The sequence below is a fragment of the Sceloporus undulatus genome, chromosome 3 (assembly GCF_019175285.1).
Source record: "Sceloporus undulatus isolate JIND9_A2432 ecotype Alabama chromosome 3, SceUnd_v1.1, whole genome shotgun sequence".
NCBI classification, from domain to species: Eukaryota; Metazoa; Chordata; class Lepidosauria; order Squamata; family Phrynosomatidae; genus Sceloporus; species Sceloporus undulatus.
Window position 1 is genome coordinate 234,999,235 of NC_056524.1, and position 27,775 is coordinate 235,027,009.

The 27,775-nt window shown below is 39.8% G+C and overlaps 1 protein-coding gene across 4 annotated transcripts in view; it reads right to left on the reverse strand.

The window, feature by feature from the left end:
* TRIP12 (thyroid hormone receptor interactor 12) overlaps positions 1–27,775 on the reverse strand; it is a 140,520-nt gene that overhangs the window by 107,910 nt on the left and 4,835 nt on the right. For all 4 annotated transcript variants that reach the window (XM_042457475.1, XM_042457473.1, XM_042457471.1 and 1 more), the window contains exon 2: positions 8,361–8,507. In XM_042457475.1, coding sequence (XP_042313409.1) covers positions 8,361–8,458 — 98 coding nt within the window. In that variant the 5' untranslated portion in view covers positions 8,459–8,507. The remainder of the gene's footprint in view (positions 1–8,360; positions 8,508–27,775) is intronic.

A 27,775-nucleotide genomic window follows, 5' to 3' on the forward strand; every position in this document is an offset into this window, starting at 1 on the left:
CCGGAAAGAAACAATTTATTTGAATGGGGCTTGAGCATCCGCGTTTCTTCCCTTACGCAGGGGGGTTTGGAATGGAACCCCGCATAAGGGAAGAGCACACTGTACAGAGAGCCCCAGGATAGGCCCCTTATGGACCCCACGGCAGGGAATCCTCCTCCTCCCCTCCTGCTTCCAGTTCCTCCAGGGACCCAATCCCCATTGTGGAGAAACACTTCCTTCCCTCTAATCAGATGAAGGTGCAAAAAAACAAAAAAGAGGAGGGAAAAGCCCACCGCCAGTTCTACTAGGCTAAATCCTAAGCACAAGAGAAGAACACCCCCTACTGGCCATCAACCTAAACCTAATGGGTCTATTGTTGGAGTGCCAGGTCTCCCTGGGGACCTCTGACCTCTACCAGTCGCTGGGGGTGAGATGCAGGGCCTCAGCTGAGGAAATTCGGCGTGGGTACTACAAGGCTTCCCTTCAGGTCCACCCTGACCGCACAGAGCCCTGCCACAAGGAGGAGGTCACCGCCCGCTTTCAGGTACCTAGGGACAGCAGAAGGCCAGCTCAGGGAAGGAGAGTGCTGGGTAGCAACACAGCCCCCAGGGGAGAGAACTGACAGGGTTTTGTGGTGTTGTCGCTGTGTGCCTTCAAGTCCTTTCCAATGTATGGAAGGAGTGAAAAGGCAGGCCCAACTCCATCAGGGCTAGCCTCAAGAAGAAGAGCCTTCCCTCCATGCCAACTGTCATCATCTGGCTTGAGAGTGAGTGGAAAGGCAGGGCTAGCTCCATCAGGCCTGAAGAAGAGCCTTCTCTCCTTGCCAACTGTCATCATCCAGCCTGGAGTGAGTGAAAAGGCAGGCCCAACACCATCTTACCTGAAGAAGAAGAGCCCTCCCTCCATGGCAACTGTCACCATCCGACCTTGAGGGAGTGAAAAGGCAGGCCCAGCTCCATCGGGCCTAGCCTCAAGAAGCAGAAGAGCCCTCCCTCCAGTGCATCTGCTTTAGTGGTGCAGGCCTCAGAGGGAGAGAAGAACTGCTGGACCTGATCCCCTTTCCCCACCACCATTCCCTTCTCCTTTTGTGTCATGTCTTTTTAGATTGTAAGCCTGACGGCAGGGAACCATCTAATTAAAAAGATTGTATGTACAGCGCTGTGTAAATTTGCAGTCCTACATAAATAAAGCTTAATAATAATAATAATAATAATAATAATAATAATAATGACCCTATCACAGGTTTGCCTTTAGCGTCCCCTGAGGAGGCTGAGAGAGTGTGACTTACCCAAGGTCACCTAGTGGGCTTCCATTGCCAAACTGAGATCTGAACCCCCATCTCACTATGTCCTAGTCCAATACCATGCTGACTTTCTGCTATACTTAAAAGTACAGTACTCAGTTGTTGTTATTCGTTGCTGTGTATCTTCAAGTCGTTTCCAACCTATCACTAACCTTGGAGATTTGGGGTGTGTGGATTGTTGATAATATGTCACGTTGGCCGGAGAGGAAAAGCTACATTTCAACCTTCTGTCCAGGAAGAATGTCAAAATCTCCTCCATTTTGAGCATGACTGAGAAGCATGAATTTATACTAATAGGTTTTTTAAAAATTATTAATATTTTTGGCTTTTAGTTGGTCACATCCTCCATTTTTCTTGAATGTCCTACATTTTGTCCTGGTTTTGTAGAAAATAATTATGGCAACCCTACACTTGTAAGATGTTCAGGCTACCACTCTTATCTGTAAAACCGTGAGTGATCCACAGCACTCCTGTCTTGGGTAAACACTCAGCTTCTAGAACCTCTGCACTTACTGCCAATACAGTGGACCCTTATTGGTTTTGGTTCCAAGATCCCCTGTAAATAACAAAATCTGTGTACTGTATACTGAAGTCCCATTAAATACAATGGCATAGCAAAATGGTGTCCCCTGTATAAAATGGAAAAATCAAGGTTTGACACTTGAAATTTATACTTGTTTTGAATATTTTCCAGCCGTGTATGCTTGAATTAGTGTATAAAAAAATCTGTGTTTAACAAGGGCCAACTGTTTATATATTAAGAAAAATCACTTTGTACCACTTTCTGAAACTTCACACATAACTCAACTTCTCCACTCAGACATGCTTGCACAGACACAGAGACCAAGAAGAAAGTTAAAGATATAATATAAAGGACCATATGTGCATTCCTGTATGTACAAATAGACTTTCATTCATCACTGTAGCCTGAGAATTTGCTACTCAAAACTGATGGATTCTTTGGAGCAGTGAACAATGTCAAATGCCACTGTTTGAACAGTTGTAGCCTGAAAGAATTATCAACTTCTTTCCACTTCGATTGATCCATGAGAATGGACAGATCACAGACCAATCTTACTAAATGCAAACTCAAGTAAAATATATTTCTAGTTACTACCAGAAACTAACTGTAGCTTAATCAGAGAATGGACTTTATTTACCATGTCCCCGTGTCATACGTGGGCACCTTTTACAAGGCTTTCAGCTTACGCCAAAAGCTGCGCAACAGGGTTACAACGGTGCGCACACACACTGCACCGCGCGTCATACACAAGCCCCGTTATTTTCAATGGGGCTCGAGCATACGCGCTATTTGCCTTACGCAGAGGGGTCTGGAACGGATCCCCGCATAAGGCAAGGGCACACTGTACTTTTAAAGTTATGCTGTGAAAAGGAAAGGTTTACCTAACTAAAAAGTCATTCCAAAATTGAATTCTGGACCCCTTAGCAATAAATTCCATGACATCATGGAGGAGATATAACGTACAATATAGAAATGTTATATCTACTGATGAATAAATGAAATTTATTATTTTTATCACTGTAACTAAAGTTTTATTGGTCATTTAGTCAAATCGTATATTACTTCAGAGGCTAATGGGGTGGGACTTTTAAAAATATATTTTTATTGAAACACTAATGTTGATAATATAGAATAATAATAATAAAATCATAAAACTTTAGGTGACTTGCGCAGAAATTTCTGTGGGGCTGGCTACCCCACATGAGGTTAAGGAACAGAAGTTTTTGCTGATGCATTCGATAATTGCTGATAGTTGTCTTGCTGATAAGTATCAGAGTGAGAGAGAGAGGGGGGGGGAAATAGATATACTGTACGCTTATTTTCTAGGGTGACTAATATGAGAAATGCTATCAAGTTTTCAAAGGACCTCTTTTGACTTCTAACTTAAGTTGTTTCCGAAGGAGTGAAAACTTTTCACTAATATTTCAAGTACATCAGGAAAAGAATTGCAGTTTTTGTGATTATTCACAACCTTCTAATATCTAGAACACACTTGCCTGAAAGGCTATGGATGTTTAAAAATAATGACTTTTCCTTGTTTTTGTTCTTCCACCATCTCTGTATCAGAATCACTAATACTGTATCACTAATACATAATTACTGATACAGTGGGCCCTTCTCTTATGCAGAGAATCCGTTCTGGACCCCCACCCCCGTGTAAAAAAAAGCGTAAGCTCGAGCCCCACCACACGGCGCCGTGCGCATGCCACGACTACGCACCCCATTACTTCTTCCGGGGTGTGCAAGGCTTTTTTCCAGCACAGCTTCCAGTGTATGCTGGAAGCCGCGCATGACGCGCTCACGTATGACTTGGGCGCACTGTAATTACAGAAGACATTAAGGAATTGGGACAGTTAATAAGGAAGGTCAAAGAGGAAAGTACAAAGGCAGGTCTGATGCTGAACATAAAGAAAACAAAAATAATGACCACAGAAGAAATCTAGACAACGAGGAAATTGAAACAGTTAAAGAATTCCCATATCTAGGATTAAACACTGACCAGAATGGAGATTGCAGTCAAGAAATAAGAAGACTAGGAATGGGAAGGGCAGCTATGAAAGAACTGGACAAGATACTGAAGAGCAAAGACATACAACTGAGCACTAGAGTCAGAATCATCCTGGCCATTGTATTCCCAATTACCATGTACAGATATGAGAGTTGGACAGACAGAAAGAAAATCAACTCATTTGGAATGTGGTGCTGGAGAAGAGCATTTAGGATACCGTGGACAGCCAAAATAAACAAATGAGTTCTTGAACAGATCAAACCAGGGCTCTGTTTGGAAGCAAAGATGATCAAGTTTGGAAGCAAAGATGATCAAGGAGCCCTGGTGGCGCAGTGGTTAAATGCCTGTACTACAGCCATTCACTCGAAACCACAAGGTTGCGAGTTCAAGACCAGCAAAAGGGCCCAAGCTCGACTCAGGCTTGCATCCTTCCGAGGTCGCTAAAATGAGTACCCAGATTGTTGGGGGCAAATTAGCTTACTTGCTAATTAGCTTACTTGCTGTTCACCGCTATGATCTTTGGAATAGTGGTATATAAATAAAACATATTATTATTATTATTATTATTATTATTATTATTATTAATTATTAATTAATTTGAGACTATCATACTTTTCTAATTGAACTGCTAAAATGCACAGACACAAGCAACTCTAGTGCTAACAAGTAGGGAAAACAGAATGGTGGCCAACAGAATGGAAATGATAAATATATATAGGAATCCATAAAAAAGGAGACAAAAAAGATTGCAGCAACTAAAGAACCATAGCATTAATCTCCCATGCAAGCAAAATTATGCACAAAATACTGCAAAAAAGACTCTAATCATGGAGAGAGAAATCCAGAGGTGCAAGCAGGGTTCAAGAATGGAAGAGGCATTAAAAACCACATTGCAAACAGACAATGGCTAATGGAGAGTACAAAGGAATTCCAGAAAAGCATGACCATATGCTTTATAGACTATAGCAAAGTATTTGACAGTATACATCACAAAAACCAATGGAATACTCTAGAAGACATGGGAGTGCCAGTACATTTGATACTCTTAATGAGGAATCTACACCCAGGATAATAGGCTACCATCAGAACAGAATTTGGAAAAATAGATTGGTTTCCAATTGGCAAAGGAGTCAGGACAAGGCTGCATTCTATCACCCTACTCATTCAACTAGTATGCAGAAAACATCGTAAGAAAAGCAGGGTTAGACTAAGAAGGAGTGAAGACAATAAGAATGAACATCCACAATCTAAGATATAGCAATAGTATTTACATTTCTATACACTTCATAGTGAACTCAACACTCATGGAATCATAGAGTTGGAAGAGACCACAAGGATCATCCAGTCCAACCCCTGCCATGCAGGAAATCTCAATCAAAGCATCCCCAACAGATAGTCATCTAGCCTCTGTTTAAAAACCTCCAGGGAAGGAGACTCCACTACACTGAGGGAGTGTGTTTCACTGTCGAACAGCCCTTACTGTCAGGAAGTTCCTCCTAATGTCGAGGTGGAATCTCTTTTCCTATAGCTGGCATCTATTGCTCCGGGTCCTAGTCTCTGGAGCAGCAGAAAACAAGTTAGCTCCCTCCTCAATATGACATCCCTTCAAGTATTTAAACAGGGCTATCATATCACCTCTTAACCTTCCCTTCTCCAGGCTAAACATCCCCAACTCTCTAAGCAGTTTACAATCTGTAATACGACTGCCCCCAGCAAGCTGAGTATTCATTTTACCGACCTACTAAAGAATGGAAGGCTGAATCAACCTGAGTCAACAGTCAACAGTTGTGGTTGCAGTACTGGCATTTAACCACTGCGTCACCAGGATTCTGAAATGCGGATGACACAATACTAGTGGAAGACATCACAGAATTGGAACAATTACTCAGGAAGGTGAAAGATGAAAGTGCAAAGGGAGGCTTAATGTTGAACATTAAAAAAAAACAAATATAATGAACACTAAATATATAAATTCAACCTAGACAATGAGGAAGTCGAAATAGTTAAAGCATTCCAGAATCACAAAAAGTCAACATGAGTTTCAGAGAAACAAATCATGCCAGACAAATCTGATCTCTTTCTTTGATAAAAATTATCAGCTTTGTAGATGAAGGGAATGCTGTGGATATAGTATATCTTGATTTCAGTAAGGTCTGTGACAAGATTTCCCATGACATTCTTGCAAACAAGCTTGTAAAATGTGGACTAGACAAGGTAACTGTTACATGGATTTGTAATTGGTTGACTGGCTGAACCCAAAGGGTGCTCAACAATGGCTCCTTTTCATCCTGGAGAGAGGTGACCAGTGGGGTTCCACAGGGCTCTGTCTTGGGCCCAGTGTTATTCAACATCTTTATCAATGACTTGGATGACAGAATTGGGGGCATACTCATCAAATTTGCAGATGACACCAAATTAGGAGGAATAGCTAATACTCCAGAGGACAGGATCAAGATTCAAAATGACCTGAATAGACTAGAAAGCTGGGCCAAAGCTAACAAAATGAATTTCAACAAGGAGAAATGTAAGGTACTGCACTTGGGGCGGTAAAATGAAATGCAGAGATATAGGATGGGGGACACATGTCTGAATGAAACTACATGTGAAAGGGATCTAGGAGTCCAAGCAGACCACAAGTTGAACATGTGTCAACAGTGTGATGCGGCAGCTAAAAAGGCTAATGCAATTATAGGCTGCATCAATAAAAGTATAGCGTCTAAATCAAGAGAAGTAATAGTGCCACTATATTCTACTTTGGTCAGGACCCACCTGGAATATTGTATCCAGTTCTGGGCACCACAATTCAAAAAGGACATTGAGAAACTGGAGCGTGACCCAAGGAGAGTGACTAAAATGGTGAAGGGTCTGGAAACCATGTCCTATGAGGAATGACTTAGTGAGCTGGGGGTGTTTAGTCTGGAGAAGAGAAGGTTATAAGGTGATACGATAGCCTTGTTTAAATATTTGAAGGGATGTCATATTGAGGAGGAAGCAAGCTTGTTTTCTGCTGCTGCAGAGACTAGGCCCCGGAACAATGGATGCTAGCTACAGGAAAAGAGATTCCACCTCAACATTAGGAGGAACCTTCTGACAGTAAGGGCAGTTCGACAGTGGAACACACTCCCTCAGAATGTGGTGGAGTCTCCTTCTTTGGAGGTCTTTAAACAGAGGCTGGATGGCCATCTGTCAGGTATGTTTTGATTGAGAGTTCCTGCATGGCAGGGGGTTGGACTGGATGACCCTTGCGGTCTCTTCCAATTCTACGATTCTATGATTCTATGATTCCTATATCTTGAGTCAAACACTGATCAGAATGGTGACTCCCTTAGGAAATAAGAAGACTGGGAACGGGAAGCACAGCTATGAAAGAACTAGACAAGATGCTAAAGCGTAAAGATATACATCTGAGCACTAAAGTCAGAATTATACAAACTATTGTATTCGCTATCACCATGGACAGCCACAAAGCTGGAGAATAAAGAAAGCAAACAGCAAGAAAATCAACTCATTCGAGATGCGGTGCTGGACAAGGGTACTTAGGATACCATGGACTGCCAAGGAGACAAAAAACAAGTCCTCAGCAGCTTCTTGAACAGATCAAGCCTGAAATCAACTTGGAAGCCAAGATGATCAAATTGAGGCTGTCGAACTTTGGTCACATAATGAGAAGGCACGGATCACTTGAAAAAACAATAATGTTAGGAAAGGTAGAGGGTAGTGGAAGGAGAGGAAGATCACACACCAGATGCTTAGTCTCAATCATAGAGGTAACAGACATGAAATTGCAAGAACTAAGTGGAGCAGGGGAGGGCAGAGGATATTGGAGATCTCCCATCCACAGAATCCCCATGAGTTGCAGTCAACTCGAGGGCAGTTAACAAGCTTACCAAAAATTGCAGACACATAAGAGGGTGAATTTTTATCCAATTCCAATGCTATAGTAAAGTAATTTTTCCAATAAAGTTGGAGCCTGAGCATCTTGTATAATTGCTGTAAAAAGTACTGCACTGAGAATCAATTAGTTTATAGTTTTCAGCTAATTTGATTTTCAGGCTGATGCTCTACTATGGGAATGAGGGAAACAGGGGAAGAGAGAGACGCAAGACTCTGCTTATCTTAATAAAACCCTCCCCTATGTGGGTTTTCATCCACCCACCCAATAACAAGCAACTGTGGAGGATTTTTCAGCCCTTCAGAGAAAGTTTTGGGAATACATAACTAGTTCTGTTGATGGAATGAGATTCATCAAGAGAGCTATGCTTTTTGGTTTCTGAGCACTGCACTGAGCAGCTGTGCATTTCATGCTACCCTTTGTTTAATTTTTACATAAAGATGAATAATCCAAAATTCTGTGTAAATACTGTATAGATAGCCCTCCTCATAATTTAGCAGTTAACTAAGAAGCATACATTTCAGAGACCATAAATAAAAAATTTAGTCAGCTGATCTAAATAAATTTTAAAAAGTTTCCTCCCCAAATAACATAACTACTACAGTATTGTATTTCGTGAATTATTGATTAGATGCGTATAGATAATTTGCCATACCTTCCTCCTACTGCGTCGTCTTGTGGTTGGGCCCCGACAGTGTTCCTTTGTGAACGTCGCAGTGACCCCCCTGGACTGTTATTAGGCCGGTTGGACATTGGCACCTCTCTCCTGAAGGGACATACCCTTTCTAGACACTACCATTCACTGCAAGACAAAAAAGCATTTCATTTAATCATAAAGCAAGATTCCTACCAATGTATATATACACAGAACAGTTGTTTTGTCTAGCACATCTCAAATGTCTTGAACATTTAAATCGTCATCTAATTTTACGCAACTGACAGACTTGCTATCTGGCCTCTTTTACCATACTTCCATTTAATATTAAAGGCTACTTTAATACCACAATACATTACAGAGTAACAGACAACAAGCCAAGTGTGAAGACTAAAAGACTATCCATCCCATCCAGTCCATAAGAATTGCTTTTTCAGTAACTTATCTACAATAGTAACCCACAAAAATGTCACAATGTTGTGCAGTTGTCCAGCCCACTATCGTTACAAAAATGAGGAGAGGAGAGGGAAAAAAGCCCAACAAATCACTTGAGATCTACCTAATTTGTTGAAATACAATGACTCTAAAAGGATCAGAATGAATTTAAATAACGGGAGTGTGAAGTGAAACAATACCAATTGGCTTATGTTAAATGGAGGGAGACACACAAGACTGGTTATCTCAAATTAATAAAAGATCAGTATCCTCTTACATGGATATCAATATTTAAATGTTCTGCCTTACCACTATTTCTTATAATGCTATTCACTGAGGTTGGTATCTTCTCAAAGATGAGACTGGCAGTCCTGGTGTAAAACTAAGGCAGTGATAGTCTTTCAAAATGTTTTCAAAGAAAAAGAAGCTTTGATCCAGAGAACCAGCCAAATGCCCTTTAATTAGAATGTTTAACTGATTAAAAGACAAGAGAACTCTTTTTAGCTTCCAAAAGTAATTATATGCAAAGGCTTTTTTATACAATACCCCTGGTCAACTATCCTTGTATTCCAAAATTACATGCCTCCTTTAGATAAATCAATCACCTGTTAATGATAACTAAAGTTATTACAAGAGATCATAAACTACCTTAAGATCTAAGTTAACCAGAAGCCCTAGTTAAGATCAATCTAATGCAAACCAGAAAGGGTAAGTGTGGCGCATTACAGACCGCCCCTTTGGGGAGGCCTGTAGGCACGCCTTTCCCCGGTGTATCGGGGCCTCAGTGGTCAGAACAGCAGCCGCTGAGGCCCCAATCCGCCGCTTTCCGGGCCGCGGGGAAGCGGCAAAAGGTCACTTCCCCGCAGCCTGGAAAGGGGTGTCCTTGGGGCTTGAAGCCCCAAGGACACCCAGCGGCGGCGGGAAGGAGGAGAAAGGGGCCGCTTGCTAACAGTGTGACTTGCCCAAGGTCAGCCAGTGGGTTTCTACGGCTGCGGAGGGATTCAAACCTTAGTCTCAAGAATCATAGTCCATTTCTCAAACCACTACACTACATCACCTCACATGAAAAATATTCATTTGATCAGACATAGCCCAATGCATTTCACTGAGCTATGTCTGGGACTTTAGGAGGTGTGAGTACATCATTTGAAGTTATCTGTGGGGTTCATGATTCATTTTATTTATAAAGGCCACCTAGGTCATTCATGTAAGTTGTGCAAGTGATGGTTTTGACTGAAGGGATCCCGTTAATTCAGAGGGGCAGTCTGAAGTATATATGAGGCAATCCAAAACTAACCAGAACATACCAATTTTGAGATCTTAGTTTAATCCCAGATCTTTTTTGAAATTTCATGAAAACAAAGAACTACTGTATATACTTGTGTACAAGTCAACCTCATGTATAAGTCGAGGGAAGATTTCAGGGTCAAAATCATGGATTTTGATATGACCCATGGATAAATCAAGAGTAAAACTTACGAGGCTATAACAAAGGATGGACTACATAACACCACTTCCCAGGTACTGGAGGAGAGGTTTTAACAATAGGTTGAGAAGGACAGGAAGTGAAGTTAAAAGGGATGTTTCTTTGATGGGAAGAGAAGGCTTTCAAAGTGGTCTGGGAAGGGAAAGAAGAGAGGCTAAAAGGGGTATTTGATGGGAAGAGGAGGCTTGGGAAGATCTGACCAGGAAGGGAAAGAAGTGGAGCTAAAGGGGTTGTTTCTTTGATAAGAAGGCTTTCGGATTAGACTGGGAACCTCTTTCACACACACACTCCTGCTTCAAGGCACAAAGAGTGGGGCATCAGGTGGTGATTTTTTTCAGGATCTTTCTATGCAGTATTAGTGTACTAACCCATCTATAAGTCAACCCAGGATTTTAGGGTCAATTTGGGGGCATAAATTCCTTGACTTATAGGCAAATATATTCGGTCAGCACAAATATCCAACATCAGTAACATACTGAGTTCTAAGCCATCGTGCAAGCATTATGCTGCGCTTGAAACTTAGATTCATTCCTTCTATCCCCAACATAAATGTTAAACTGTCAAAAAAAGTATAGAAGGTACTAAAATGCTTTTATAATAAAGATGTCTTTCTATATTTCTGGTTTGGATGCAGCATTTTTCTTCTCCACTGTAAATGTTAAATGGTAACTCTGTTTCCAAGCAGCCTTTTTTTTTTCCCATTTTCATGCCCCTTTCTATTTACTGAATAACTGTTTACTGAATTATTATTAGTAATTATTTCACAACCAAGTTGATATACCCAATTTCTCTTCATTCCTACCTTCAGCTCCTAAATTCACATGCTACAAGGGACATTTTTTAAAGAGTAGAACACATTTTTGTACATGCCCCTTTTGTTTATGCAAAAGCATAATATGCAGATAGATCAGTAGTGTACATGTGGTGTTTATGAACATGTGCACATGTCTGATATCTCAAGATTTTGGGGCAGAAGGGAGTCATGACAAGATCCATTTTAGGACAAGACAGAAAATTTAGCTAAGATTAAAACAAAGCAATTTGGTTGTCAAGATGCATGCATGCTGTGCTGCAAACTCTACTGAAATTATAGTCCTAGGTAAATGTACCTAACGTCATGCTGCACAAGTCAATATCTGCAAGAGGCATTTTTCATTTTGAAATGGGGGGGGGAGGCTTTCTTCCCAAGACATTACTTCAAAATTATGGTATAATTAACTCTTTTCCCTGTTCATGAACTTCTAAATACAGAGCTGCTTTTAAAGCAAAGCAGTTAAAGAGTATTGTTTTAAAAGCTTTTAAAAACACAAGGGTAGTTGAGCACAGCTTTGGCGGACTTAGGCGCGTTACAGACGAGCCCATGAGGCGCCATCATCGCGCCGTCATTACACGCGAGGGGTGGCACTTCCTGACATGCCTTGCCCCTCGCGCGTAATGACTACATCAAAATGGCAGCAGCAGTTCCACACAGCCGCCGCCATTTTGACATGGCATCCGCACAGCGCGGGGCAGAAGTGACGCTGCGAGTGCATGACTAGCGCCTCGCGGCGTCTCTTCCGGGGCTGAGGAAGGAGAGCGATTTTCACGCTCCTTCTTTGCTGCGTCCGGGAACTGCGCGGTTTGGATGCTGCGGTTCCCGGACGCAGCAACCAGCAGCGGCACGAGACTGCCCCTTCTGGACCGTCTGTCATGCGCCTTACTTACAGTATAAGGCCTCATTACCACCTTGTAATTCAGTATTTGCCATCATTCCCATGAGAAAAAGAAATAAGCGTTGTTATCTTTCTCGAGTAAATGGTGACAAACGGTTAATACAATATTTCTATCTCAATCTATATCTAGAGATCTCAGTTCAAGATAGTCAATAACAATAACTTTGAAACAATTTAACATAATTCAAAAAGAATAGACAGTATAAATACTAAGTATAAATACTTTCTTAGATAGCATATTTATATCATTCAAAATGTGTCATATGTACCCTTTCCAATAATATGCACAAACAGTTCTATGATAGGCAAGAACTTCATTAAAGACCCAAGCAAGTCTGTGACTATGTTATGAATCTGAGATGATCCAAGTAATAGATCACATGCTTTTGAATTTATCACAATTTCAAGGTCAAGTTCAAAAGATGCCAGCCAGTGTTTTAAGAATCTCTGATTGAGGCTGCCTTATACCAAAACATGAAATTGGAAATAGAACAGGGGCAAGGAAAGAAGTGTTAGGTAAACAAATGGTTAGCACTTAGCGATCCAATGAAAAAAGGAAAGTCCCTTAGACTTGCCTATGCATGTTAAAGGCAGTATTTGTTAGTCCTATGGACATACTGGGTAGTCAGCTCAAAGTGTTTCCAATTTAGAAGTGTATTTGGACTAGCTCTCCCCATGGCTCAAAGTGCAATCGAAGCTGAAAGTGGATCCATAATAGAGTGCATACTTCTCTAGAGGCAAATTATGACTTACCCCACAATATAAGCTTTAAATTCCAACTTTAGTTGGAATTTAAAAATGGGATTAATGAAAAGACAGCATAACACTGTTAAAATACTTTATCATCTCAGTTATATATACTAAAGGTATTTTTGCAGGAAATTTAATTCTATGTCTCAAGTACATGAAAGAAACATTGTGTATAGATTAAAAAATCAATTCACTTGCCAAGTAGATTTATATAAATATGAATATGGGAGGCAAGGAGGAGGAGGGCAGAGAGAAAGACCACACTTTTAAAAAATATTGTTTTCAAGCTTGCAGTGTTAAACTATTTAGGATTTTAAACAGGAAGAGACACTACCTGTTCTTTGTTTCAGTTAAGACAGAATCTGTAGCTCTGAGTTCATTGAAAAAATACTGCTGATGTGAAATTGATGGGAATTTAACATTAAGGTATATGAATGCTTCCACTACCAGTCAAATGACAAGGCAATACTCAAAAAAGTAAACCTTTCACCCTACCAAATGCATCTGAGAAAGCAGACTGAAGTCTATGAAAGCCTTGCTGCCAATTTCTTTCTTTCAGTTAGTCTCCAAGGTTCTACAAGATCTCTCTACAAAAAGTAAACCTTGCTATGGTTTTTGTATGGGAACCCAGAAGTTTCTGGATGAGGTAGATTATCTAGTTACATTTCAGTCTGGCTACAGGCCTGGTTATGGGATGGAGACAGCTTTGATTGCCTTGGTGGATGACCTAGACATGCAACTGGACAGGAGTATATCCATCTTGGTTCTGCTGGACCTCTTAGCAGCTTTCAATACCATCTCCCTGGGATGGGACTCAGGGGTACTGTTACGCAGTGGTTCCGGTCTTTCTTGGAGGGGTGAACTCAGAAAGTGGTGTTGGGGGGGGGGGCTCTTGTTTGACTCCCTGGTCATTGGCCTGTAGAGTCCCACAGAATTCTGTTTTATCCCACATGTTATTTAATATCTACCTAAAAGTGTTGGGAGAGGTTATCCCGAGTTTTCAAGTGCAGTGTCATTGGTATGCAAATGATAGTCAACTCTATCTCTCCTTTCTACCCAACTCCAAGGAAGCTGTCTCTGTACTGAACCAATGTCTGCTGTCAATAATGGATTGGATGAGGACAAACAAATTGAAACTTAATCCTGATCAGCTGAAAGGCAAATGAGGGAATAGGGACTTTGCAATCCCCCTGAAATCTCAGGTTTGCAGCTTTGGTGGCCTCCTAGACTCAACTCTTAGCCTGGATGCCCAGGTTTTAGCACTGGCCAGGAGTGCATTTGCACAGCTAAAACTTTTGCATTCATTCCTTAAGATGTCAGGGCTATGGTGACACATGATATAGTGACACTTCGCATTTGGACTACTGTAATATGATCTAGATGGGGATGCCTTTGGAAACGGTTTCAAAACTTCAGCAGGATCAAAATGTGGTGGCCAGAACATTGATCAGGGCCAGTTATAAGGACATGTAACTCCCTTGTTGAAAGTTTCACTGTCTACCAGTTCATTTCCAGGCACAATTCAAAGTGCTGGTTATGACCTATAACACCCTATATGGCTTATGGCCAAACTATTTGAAAGACCCTGTCTCCCCATATGATCTGCCAGAACCCAAAAATCTTCAGGGGAAGGCTTTCTCTTGATCTTGCCACTATCATAGGCTCACTTGGTGAAGACACCAGAGAAAGAGCCTTCTTTCAGTGGCTGCTCCCACAAGAACTCCTTCCCAGAAGAGGCTAGGCTGGCTGTTGTCCTCTGCTGTCTAATAGGCAAAAACTTTTCTTCTGAAGCAGACTTTAATATGTAACTGCAATCAGGGAGTGATAAGAATAACAACCCATCCAACTGGTGTGTTCGCTTAGTATGTTTTTAATGATTTTATATTGATGTGTTGTTTGTAATTTTCTTTTTAAAACTGTATTTTTTAAAGTATCCTTTGTGAGCCACCTTGGGTCCAATTTATATAAAATAAATATATATATTTAAAATATTTTATAAATATATTAAACAAATAAAGCTTTTCTGTAAATAGTTTTGTTTTTCAGCTAATATAGTCATACCACTTCACCCAGGTCATCTTTAACCCAGCTTTTGCTTTTTTTACTTATTTCATATTATACAATAGTTACTGAAGCAGCAGCATTTAAACAGTCAGTAGGCGGTAGGTACCTGGCTCAAAATGTACTATTAAGTTAGGCAACTTTTCAGAAGGAAAATTTAAAATGAAAGTGCAATACAATCCATGTATCATAGTGGGATATGTTCCTGGACATACATGGAAATGTGAAAGGGCAAATAATAGCAAACCCTACTGAAAGAATGGCTTCCAGCAGAAGTTGACCACAGAATCACGCTGGAGACCCTAGAAAATGTCTAGAAATAACATTTTTTGGACATGGGTAAGTGAAATTGCAGGTACCAATCCTGCATATACAGGTGTGGTACTATAGTTTTATAGTCTGTTCTTGGCAACCACTCTCTTAAAGAAACATTGTTTTCTTACACATAGCAGGGCTCACTCTGTTAACTGCATTTTTCTAAAAATGCTACTGATTTTTGTTCTGGCAATAAGGTTTGGCTATTATATTGGTAAGTTTGACAGTCAAACTGTTATTTGCAAAAGCAAGATGGTGAATTAATATACTCAGAAAATAAAAAAGCAAGTAGAACCCATGCATAATTAAGAATGTATCTCACAGTGCCTACAACAATACACACATACTATCATCTAAAAACTGATGAGCCTGTCATTCCTCAGAATCATTTTATTTCTTTGTACATTTGCCTGCTCCACTGAATAAACTACAGTACATGACCTATCAACTTTAAATGAGGTGACAGCCCAAAATTTTCACAGACATGACAGATATTTTATTGCTTTCCCCAGTTTCTACATTTGATTGAAAAATATAAAGAGTGAAAATTAAATCAGTGAATTCTAACAGCTCATTCAGCAACCCATCCTATAGAACAATTCGTTACCACAAGTAACTTAATTTCAATGTGACAAAAAAATAATCTGACTTTGATTTTATTTGTTACCCTGACCCCCCCCCCCCAAAAAAAACATTCTGGTCTCCCCTGCTTCTGCCTTCATTAAGACCCTCCCCTCAGTACTGTGCCAATGAAGGGGAAATTTCTGCACCCAACTGAGAAACACTATGGGCCCAAACAGATGGCCTTTTAAAGCCACTGTCCAGGCAGCTTTGGAGCACAGCGTTTTGACTCTGCATGTCACGAGGCCACGCTGAAGCGACCCAGACATCGGGCAGCTGCCCAAACATGTGCAGCAGCTTCATGACACTCCAGCGGCACAGTGTTTACATGCCACATGACGCCAAAGCATCATAAGTTGCTATGGGGCCTCAGCGGAGCCAGCAAACCCAGCTTTTCCCCAGCCAAAAAAGGAGTAGATCTTATCCACTCCTTTTTTGGCCAGGTTCAAGGCGGATTGGGGCTGCAGCGTGTGCTTGCCACAGCCCCAACCCATCTTCAGAAAGGAGGCCTTCATGCTGTCCTTTCAATCCCGTCTGTTTCCCCCATGTCTTCTTTACACTCTTTAGACTCTTAACACACAATTCGCAGTCACTATCCCAATGCAATAGCTTACCACTTAAATACTATACAAGGAAAACAAAACAAAAAGCCTTATCTTTGTTCACATCAGGTCATATTAACTATGCTTCACAATTTGGAGATAAATCATCCCCAGCCTATTGATCAAATGGCATTGAAAATAAATGCTTCTGCATCTCATCTCACAGTCTTGACACACTGCCAATATGCCTGAAGAGTTCTGCTGGTATCAAGATACTATCAACATGAATTCAGATCACCATTTTGCTATGCAGTGTTTATTCAGATTCCTTTTCAAACTAAAAATATGCAAGAGCTTATAAAAATTTCTTTCTGGGCCATTAACCATGTTTAGCCAATCCCTTTCCCACCAAGATATGCCAACACTGCTGCCTCATACATATATTGTAGAGAGAGTTTGTGATGGAGTTGTGGGTACCTTTTTTCTTAACATTTTTTGTAAACGGAAAACAAAACACAAACCTGTACAGATGTTGCATTAGAAATATACACATAGCCTACAAGCCCAGAGAAGAATGTGGATACTTATTTTGCTCTGAACAAGCAGTTATGTGAGTTTTCCTAAAAGCTTTGAAATGGAATATCTTCTACAAAAACGTGGTGCTTTAAGTCAATTGGCACCTTATCTAACATGTTTAATTTTGAATACTAAATATGTCAAAGCAGTAGACTATGTTCATGCAACACAGCATATCACACATAGAAACAGATCTACCATACCACTGCTGTTATCAGTGGGAATGTCATTGGATTCAGTGGACACACTGTACGTAGTATCATGTGAACAAGAAAAATGTACTACAATAACTTGAGCACTTCCTAGGAAATACTCACTGACTTTCAACTGCTGTGCATTCTAAATTATATTCCGCTGTTTTTGTTATCCACTTAAAAAAATTGTTTTTTAACCCTGCTGGATTTAAAGAGTTTGAAGCTAAAGCTTCATACCCATATTAACCTGGGATTAAAGACGGCTCAAAATAAGTATAAAAGATAAACATACCAGTGTAAATATCACTCACACAAATGGAGAATGACCATATCTGAACTGTAGAAATAATGCAGTTTGATACTGCTTTAACTGCCATGCCTCAATGCTATGGAATTCTGGGATTTGTTGTTTGTTGTGGCATCAGAGAGCTCTGACAGAGAAGGCTACATATTTCACAGAACTATACTATAATATATTATGGTACCCAAGAATTTCAGCTTCTCATCCAACCATTATTTATCAAAATTGGAGAGTCAATTATGACAAAAAGAACTGGAGCTACTACCTGAAAAATGGGGAGAAAAGTGAGCTTGTCATTCCAGGCATTTATTCTGATGTGATTTTTTGTTTGGTATCCCAAAAAACTAGAAATGGGTCTGGAAAAAACAACAACAACAATGTAACAGATCACATTTAACAGTTTCAACTGGAAGACGGGGAGGGGGGCTGAAAATTAAAAGTCAGAAATGGCTAGGAGAAACTTTTTTGAAGATGACTACCACAACAAACTTGGATAGTAAATGGAGGAACACTTCCCTTACATGGGCTCCCAGTGATTTCTTGTTACTGATTAGATCTAAATACATTTACTGTAGTTTCAAAAATGTTGCAGCATCAAGTCTTCTGGACAACTCACTGAGCCAATCTCATCAGAGATGTGTTATTATACATTTGGAATTAGCTAATCACACATCCCACATTTACAAGAGTCTATGCATACATCCTAAGAACAAAAAAAACAACCTAGTAACTTAGTTTATTTGCTTGCTGATCTGGAGCATCCCCTATCAGGTAATGAATTCTTCATCCAGAAGCTACTAACTAGCCAATGCCAGGCCTCACTATCACAGAAAACAACCACCATTTTGCTAACTAGACATTGATTCTCTACTAGCAAAGCAGTTCTTTTGTGGTACACTTGTGTAGGGTGCCATGGACTGGTGCCACTTCAGGGAATGAAAATAATGCTAGAGAATAGTCTATATTGGTCATGAATTACTGAGTCATATACTTTTCATATACAGCTTGAAAGTATGCTGATATATCATTTTATCAAAATATGTTCATTTTTATCACTGACTCTTTGGTCCAAAAACACTGCCGAAATAATCCAGTCTGAGACCATTATAACTGCCTTGGCTTAATGCTAGAGAATTCAGGGAACTGTAGTTTTGTGAGACATTTAGCCTTTTCTGTCAGAGTTCTGATGTCACAATAAACTACAATTCTCACAGTTACCTAGCACTGAGCCAGGGCAGTTAAAGCATTCTCAAACTGGATTATTTCTGCAGTGTGTTTTGGACCTTAGTGAACTCAACATAACACCCCAAGCACATGGTATGAACTTTTCATGAACTACACAGGAAGTTATCTATTTGTGTAGAGTTGGAAAATTTCCATCTTCCTACAGTATGTAGTGATAATTTCTGGGGGCAAATTATCACCACCAAAAAGGATTGTGTTCTTTAATGGACTGTAGCTTTCTGTTCCTTTCCAAATATTTAAGAAACCAAGGAATTACTAACTACCTTGAAAGCAGCACTATTCTACGCCTTAGAACATACAACTTTGTTTTGTTTTTTAAAAATACAGGTTATTCAGATAGATAACCAGATAGATAGACAAACAGATAGTGTGGCTATTATTACTGCTTCCCAAATCTCTTACTGGAATAACAACATTTTAGCTTTAACAGTTGACTGGCAGCTGTTCATTGTTAAACCAGTACATTGTCTCAGTTGTTTCCTTTAAATCACTTCATTTTACAGTATAAGAAATATCATTCAGATACAAATCCTTCAATTAATATAAGCTCAACCAAACCATATAGGCTTTAAAAGAACAAATTTTTAGAACAATTATTATTAAAGCTGGTGGCCATAATATCTGAATTGCATTTTGCTACATAATTTTCTGATTTAATCCTAGATGCCTATAAACAAGTCAATATAATTTCTAAAGTTTTACTGAAAGATGCAAATCCAGCAACAACTCACTGCAAAGGCAATCACAGAGAGGGTAAGCTGGGAAGAGGGGAGAGCCTTAAGGAGAAAATCGGTTTCATTGCACATTGTGTATGACAAAGGCAGCCTTGATTACCTCTTTCAGAGAAACACCACCACGGTGGCAATTTCTTCCCCTTTAATCCCTCCTCAAACTCTGAGATTTTGTTTATTTTTTTGGGAAAACTGGATTTTAACCCACCTCTCTTTTTACCCTTTTAATCCTGTTACTTACCCTTAAATTTTACTCTCAACTTATCCATGAGTCGTATCAAAATCCATAATTTTTGATTCAAAAACCTAGATGAATATATGTAGTACTTCCCCAAGAATCCTCTGAGTAATAATTAATCATTTTTCATAATGTTGCAGGGGCCACCCCCTTGCTATATTTTTTTAAAAGGCACTTTTTCAAATATAGAAGTATATTTTTGGTCTCTACTACTATGGTATTTGTTTGGTCATTTTTCTAATCAAATGCTCCAAGATACAGAAAGTTGCTTACCAAACTAACTGCATTTGCCCATTTCTGATGTAATTCTTTAGTGAGTCACGCTTTCAAAACTCAAAATAATTTTTAGTAAATTATCATAGTATTAAGAAATACTGCTTCACAGAATACAAATACATTCTCCTATTACAGCCTACTACAGAAATTTCCTCTTTACACAGAAGGCTGTGTTTTTTTTATAATCATTGGCTGTTTGATATGAAGGATTATTCACAGTAGCCAAAAGAAAACTCTGATTGAACAAACGTCACCTCTTTATTCAGCAGACTTGTAACTGCAGTGTGCAGATTTTTGAAGAAACTATCTTACCTTTTTATTTTAGTAATTTTCAAAATGATTAGAAGAGAAAACAGAACTTCTTCCAAAGGTCAACTTCAATGCAATGCAAGCAGCTAGTAGAAACCTTTTTCCACTCTATACCTGGCCATCTCAAAGAAAGGCAAAAATAATAACAAAAAAAAGTTCATGTGAAACACAGAACTCACCTAAGAGCACCATCAGATGACAGACTTAAGTGCACAGGAAATAAAATTATCAGCAGCTGGTAATTTCAAACTTTAAAATATAGATAACTGTTTTTAAAAAACCCACCAGACAATCTAAAGTGTACACAAGTCAGCAATGACCAATTATTTATCTATATTCTATAGATATATCCTCATTTTACTCATTTTAAGGCCTTTCCTAATTCCAGCACTCCATGCCTTACAAGGCAACCTATTAGGTAAGCCTTCACTTCTGATAAGATCCTGTTTCTAGTCATCCACCCACCAAACTTTTGATGGTTCAGACATGAAAAGGAGCTTCTGATAACTATATAAAAACTAGGAAGATTCACCTTGGATCAGATAGTCCTATAGACATCTGGAGAAGAAACCACTGAGCTTTATAGACTATATAACAAGCACTTTCACCTAAGCCCAGAATTGGATGACAGTATATTTGTTTGCAGCATGACCCAACCAGGCCGACTCATATTCTATCAGGAGTACCTTGAACCAACTGAAGTTTCTGAATAATCTTTAAATCTCAACTAGATATTACCAGGATATAGGTCAGGCTCTATTCAGAAAGCGCAATGACTGGTATGCCAGCCTTATGCAATAAAAGGCACACTGTGCTACTGAAGGCACATGGACATCTAAGTGAGAGATGGATTTAACAGTAACGCTATGAAATGGGCTTTGATCACACTAAGAAATGGGTTCTATAGGAGGAATACAATCATGTCCAGAGTGAGATGAGTATCTATATCATAGTCACTCGAGCCAACTATAAAGTTATTTTACATTAGACCACCTTAAGGATCTCTGCAAGAATTGATTATTATTTCAGTAGACTTGTGTAGATTATAGGCTCATCTTTTTGAATTCAGGATCTTTCCATTAGAATAAATTGATCTATATCTACCATATATATGTTCATACTATTTCATCATTAAAATCTTTATTGACTTTATTTAGTCAAAGATCAAGAGAATTTAAGTTCAAACTCATCATCTACTCTAAATATTAAATCTGGAATACAAAATACCTTTTTTGGAATAGCAAATTTACATTTGATATTTTAGTTTCTAAACAGAACAAAAAAATCAAATTTTGAAATACAGATAACTAAAAAAAACAGCAGTCAATCTAAAGTGTACACAAGTCAGCACTGACCCATTATTTATCTATATTCTATATATATCCTCATTTTACTCATTTTAATGTCTTTCCTAATTCCAGCACTACACTCCATGTCCTGTGGCAAAAGAGTATTCTTTGCCCAAGAAAACTATGAAATTCATGGAGATCACCATAATTCATGTAACTATGCTCAAATTGGATTATTTCTGCACTGTGTTTTAGACCTAAATTTAGTCCAGTCTCCCATTATATCTTGAGTAGGAAGTAAATAAAAAGCAATCAAATAGTACTTTAAATCAAATAAGATTCAGAAATTTCTTGTGAACAGCTCGCCCCAGGTTCTGTCAGGTGACGGTCCCACAATAAAGGTGACTGAGCATAAAACAATATCAATAGATGCAACTGAAGCACTACTAAAATGTCAATGCCAGGCCAACCAAGAACCAGATTATTAGGAAGGCCTAAATACTTTAAAGGCATCAGATCCTGTCTGATTTTGGAAATTAAGCAGGGTTATTCCTGGTTAGTACTTGAATGGGATACCACCAACAAATACCAGGTGCTGTAGGCTGTATTTCAGAAGCAGGAAACCACTTTTGATTATTTCTTGGCAAATAATAATAATAATAATAATAAGAAGAAGAAGAAGAAGAAGAAGAAAGCTACGAAATTCATGGGATTGCCGTAAACCGACAGTCAACTTGAAGGCACATACACACAGAGAGATCTCATTTTATCCAGCTATCCCAAGATGCAGGGAAGCCTCAAAGAAAGAAACATTAGATAAGGATGTCAAATAGCTCAGCAATTACTGAACTAGTTTGCTGTTGTTCTGCCGTGATTGAACAGCTTTGAGACAATCTGGCACCCTAATATTAAGCCAGATATCAAAAGTTGTAACCAGAGGATTAGGATAGGTCTTTTTCCCTAGAAGCTTACCCAAGTTAACACTTTCAAGGAACAGCCCAGCTCAGGCGAGATAAACCAAAGCACCTTAAATAATCACTTGAAACTGATCAAAGATTGCGGTTTACACCTTAAATCATAAATGCAATTTAAATTGTGGGGGGCAGACACCTTGGCCCAGTAAAGCCAGGCCAACACATGGTTAGTTCAAGTATATTCAGCAAGTGATATATTAGACCATATTTGCTGTCGCTGTTAGCCAAATTATTTTTCAATCCTTCAAAACAAAGTTAAAACAATTAAATGGCAAAAGAGGACATTGAAAGGGACTATGTCAATAGCCAAGGTCAACCAGTATCCCCATAGCAGTCACAGGGCCTGAACAGGCAGGCCAAAATAAAGCTGCTTCAGGTCACTTTGGAGATATGCTGTTTAAATGATGCATGCGTCCTAAGAGGCCGTAAGCCGTGTCAAAGCCACGCTCCAGTCCTAAGGACTGGAACGCTGCGTTGGCGCAGCCTCTGGCATCTTAAGATGTGTGTGTCATTTAAACAGTATACCTCCAAAGCGACCCAAACCAGCTTTATTATGGCCTGTCTGTTCAGGCCCACAAAAATGTTTGAAGAGAAATCCAGAATTCTACTGGTTCCCAACATCTCCAGGGACATGCATGCTCATGGTGGATCTAGGAAGTTAGGTATATGTGATCTCACAAGGACACTTAATCTTAAGAGTAGTGATGCCAAGTCATCAGAATACTCATGTACAGAACTATATATATTGACAGCTGGAGTCATATCAACAGATCAGCTGGCTTTTCCAGGCTTTATATGGCCCAATCCAGTCAAAATGACCTATGCCCTAGGCAGTATTTATCTCCCCATCAGAACTTCAAATTCCCTAACCTTTTTTTTCCCTAGGTCCCATTTGGCCCACTGTAAATTGTCATATATTGTGGTCTTTGTCACCAGGAGTACCACTAAGCAACAGAACAGTCACACAAGGTAACAGGCAATATCTATAGCCACTTAAGAAATATATGATTAGGAAGTTCTTACCTTATCCTATGTATTTAACATGACAGCTAACTCCCACTCTAAAACATTTCCTGCTCTATATCTATGGATACTTGGATTTCTTAAGGTTTCAGGTCAAATACCACTTTAACTCAATCAGTATTTATCGTGTCTTATTTATCAAGTTATATTTGGCTAAATTAAAGCAAAAAGACCAGCAAAACAGATGAAAGACTAGTATCAATAGCTGATTCACATACAGGCTATTTTTCCACTTACAGTCTAGGTCTATGACCTAGGGATTGAAGCAGTGACATTATTGCAAGTAAACAAATAAACAAAATAATGCTTCCTGACCAAACCAAACCACTAAAAGAAAAAAAAGTACAGTTGACACTAACCAAATAGTATAAGGTAGTTCAGAAACAAGGAATTAAAGCATCCTTTCTCTGGTTTAGGTGGAAATGCTTCAGTTCACATACCTTTGCCAACCACTCCAGCATAAAAGATACTGGTTAATTCTGTAAGCATGTTAGTATAGAGTCGGCCCTCCGGTTTCGTGGGAGATCTGTTCCTGAAACCCCTCATGAAAACAGAGACTCACCGATATTCAAGCCAATAGGCTTGAATGGGGCACGTGCCTGCCAGCGTGCACAAGACACGCATCACGAGGACGCATCCCATTGACAGTAAGAGAGGTCACTCCTCCATGAATATTCAAGACAGCAGACCTCAAGTCCGCAAGAAAGGTGAAGCAACTGTATTTACCAAAAATGAATTTTTGTAGCTCCTTAAAACTAATAAAATATATTATGACCCAAGCTTTCATGGACTTGTTTATCAGAAGTAATTACAGTAGATTTTTGAGCAACTCCAAACAGAATTAAAAGGGTGAAAATGAAGACTTTCATGGCTGGCATCCATAGTTTTTTGTGGTTTTTTGGGCTACATGGCCATGTTCTGGAATATTTTCCTGATGTTTCGCCAGCATCTGTGGCTGATATCTCCAGAGAATGTTGGCATGGAAGTGAGTCGGGTGTATATACCGTGCGACCCTTGGTTGAGACGAAGTGATTTACATGTTAATCTGTGTGTTGGTCTGTTGTTGAATGGCAAGGCCTCAGGGTGTCTATTTAATTAGCGATCCATTGTCTGCTGGGGAAAACCCCTGACCCTGGATGATTTTCATTTGCACTTGTTCGGTCTTGATTTCGGTGTTTTTCAGGACGGGTAGCCAAGTTTTGTTTACTTTAAGGTTTTCTTCTTTCCTGTTGGAAGTTGTCTAGATCTTTGTGGATTTCAATGGGTTCCCTGTGCATTCTGACCTGACAGCTGCTAGCATGGTTCAGAATTTCAGTGTTTTCAAATAGCATTTTATGCCCAGGATGGTTTATAACATGTTGTTACTGCTGAAACAGCACCCCAAAAGCCCACAACATGGTTCTAATATTGGATGACATTTTTACCATTTGGAGCCACAGAGAAGATCTGACCGTGTTTCTGAACTATCTGAACAGCATCCACCTGAACATCCAATTCACGATGGAAAAAGAAAAAAAAGAAACATTATCATTCTTGGATGTCCTGGTCATCTGCAAAGTGAACCAATGTTTGGGCCAAAAAGTATACAGAAAACCTATACACACGGATGGACACCTACGCAAGCACTCCAGCCATCACCCAGGACAAAAAAGAAGCACAATAAAAACATAGTAAACTGCACAAAAAGGAGCTGCGGACCCCACTTCCTAGAAGATGAACTCAAGCACCTAACTGGGCTTTACAAGTTAATGGTTACTCCAGCTCAGACATCAGAAAGGCTGCCTAACCCAGGAAAACCCATAGGAGTGAAGACAAACAACCGCCCAAAGGGAAGGTATTTTTATCATACATCAAAGGAGTCACAGACAGAATAGCGAAACTGGTGAGGAAACACAACTTCCAAAAGATCTACAAACCGATCAAGAAAATCCAGCAAATGCTATGCTCAGTGAAGGACAGGAGAGACCCTCCCACAGCCGCAGGAGTTTACCACATACAGTACCTTGAAGGACTCGGTGCGCAGCTTGGGTGTACTCCTTGACTCGTCGCTCCAGCTGACATCTCAGGTGGATGCGGCGGTCAGGAGTGCTTGCTATCAGCTTCGGCTGATACGCCAGCTGCGCCCCTACCTGGATCGTAGGAACCTTGAAACTGTTGTACATGCTTTGGTAACCTCTCGGTTGGATTTCTGCAATGCGCCCTACATGGGGCAACCCTTGTACCAAACCCGGAAGCTACAATTGGTGCAGAATATGGCAGCCAGATTGGTCACTGGTAGTTCCAGGACAGACCACATAACCCCTATTTTAAAAGATCTTCACTGGCTGCCTGTTCGCTTCCGAGCTCAATACAAGGTGTTGGTTTTGACCTATAAAGCCCTAAATGGCTTGGGCCCAGGGTACTTGGAGGACCGCCTCTCCCCATATAATCCGCCTTGCACACTCAGATCATCTGGGACAAATCTGTTAGAGGTCCCTAAATTTCATCTGGCGAGGACCTCGCAGAGGGCTTTTACCGTTGTTGCTCCCTCATTGTGGAATAAGCTTCCCATAGAGCTCCGCTCCTCTGCATCACTAGTTTCTTTTAAGAAACAATTAAAAACATACTTATTTCAGCTGGCTTTTTCACTTTAGCTAATAGTGTTCTTTTTCTGCCCCTTGTTTTTCTGGACCCCAGATTATTGTAAATAGTGTCGCTTATTCTGCCCCTGATGAATGTGATTTGTATAGATTCCTGTTCATATCCCCTTGTAATGTCGTTTTAAATTTTTTATACTCTGATGTTTTAACTGTATTTTATTGTCCTTCATTTTTTGTAAGCCGCCTTGATCACACCTGTGGAAAGGCGGGGTAGAAATAAAAAATATTATTATTATTATTATTATTATTACTACCATGCAGAGAAATCTACATAGGGACCACCACACGCAGTGCTCAAACACAAATCAAGGAAAATGAGAGACACTCAGCCAGAAAAATCAGCAGTAGCAGAACACATTATAAACCACCCTGGGCATAAAATGATATTTGAAAACACTGAAATTCTGAATCATGCCAGCAACTATCAGGCCAGAATGGACAGGGAACCCATTGACATCCACAAAGACCTAGACAACTTCAACAGAAAAGAAATCCTTAAAGTAAAACAAACTTTGGCTACCAGTCCTGAAAAACAGCAAAATCAAGACCCAGCAAGCAATGGATCACTAATTAGACACCCTGAGGCCTTTCCATTCAACAACAGACCAACACACAGATTAGCATGTAGATCACTTCCTCTCAACCAAGGGCCGCACAGTATACATACCCCATTCGCTTCCATGCCAGCATTCTCTGAAGATGCCAATCCCAGATGCTGGCAAAATGTCAGGAATAAACTCTCCTAGAACACAGCGACACACACACACACACACACACACACACAAACCCTAAGAATTAAAAATGGTTATCAATGGCCACTGCTTAGGACTAGGGCAGACAACGATACCATATGCCAATTTTCACCCTTCCAATGAGCTTTACTTACATGCTCTCACTGATCAGAAGTGATATGTCATTTCTGGATACTTTCTGGCTCTTTAGGAGCCTTCAGGAAATTTTTAAATATTTCTGGGGAAAATAAAAATAACAAAATTAAAAGTGGGTGATGTCTTTAAAAATAATGAGGGATGGAATATGCAGCAAATGAGCCACACTTTCCACACGCACCACTTAGGTGTAGGATTTTGGATTCAATTAAGGATAAAAGATCACATTTTCAGCCAGCCTAAAGCGACACATTGGACAAGTATCCACTAGGGTTTGGTTCCAGAACCCACTGTTGATAACAAAATCCATGGGTGCTCAAGTCCCATTATACACAATGGCATAGTAAAATGGTGTCCCTTATATAAAATGGCAATTTGTTTTTTGGAATGTATACATTTTAAAAATATTTTCAAACCATGGATGCTTGAATCTGTGGATAAAAAGAATCTGTGGATACAGATGGCTGACTTTTTGTTGTTCTACCAGTATTTTAAAAATATTTACTAGTACTGATGATCTTTTTTAACCACTCAGATATCCAGTCTTTGCTGGCATGGACTTCATGGGTATGGAGCACATATACTCAGTTGGCATGAAGTCATCCATTAGAGAGACAAAGGAACTACAGTAACAAAGTGCCTGCAGCAATTCTCTGCTATTTCATGCCCAGTCTGGAAAGGCCAGCATTCATATGAAACACACACACACTCAGTAAAATTCTTGTATCTTGATTGTAAGAATGGAGAGTTAACTGAGGACAAGGTATTATTACATGGATTCAGTCCATGGACACCAACCTGCTACCTCTTA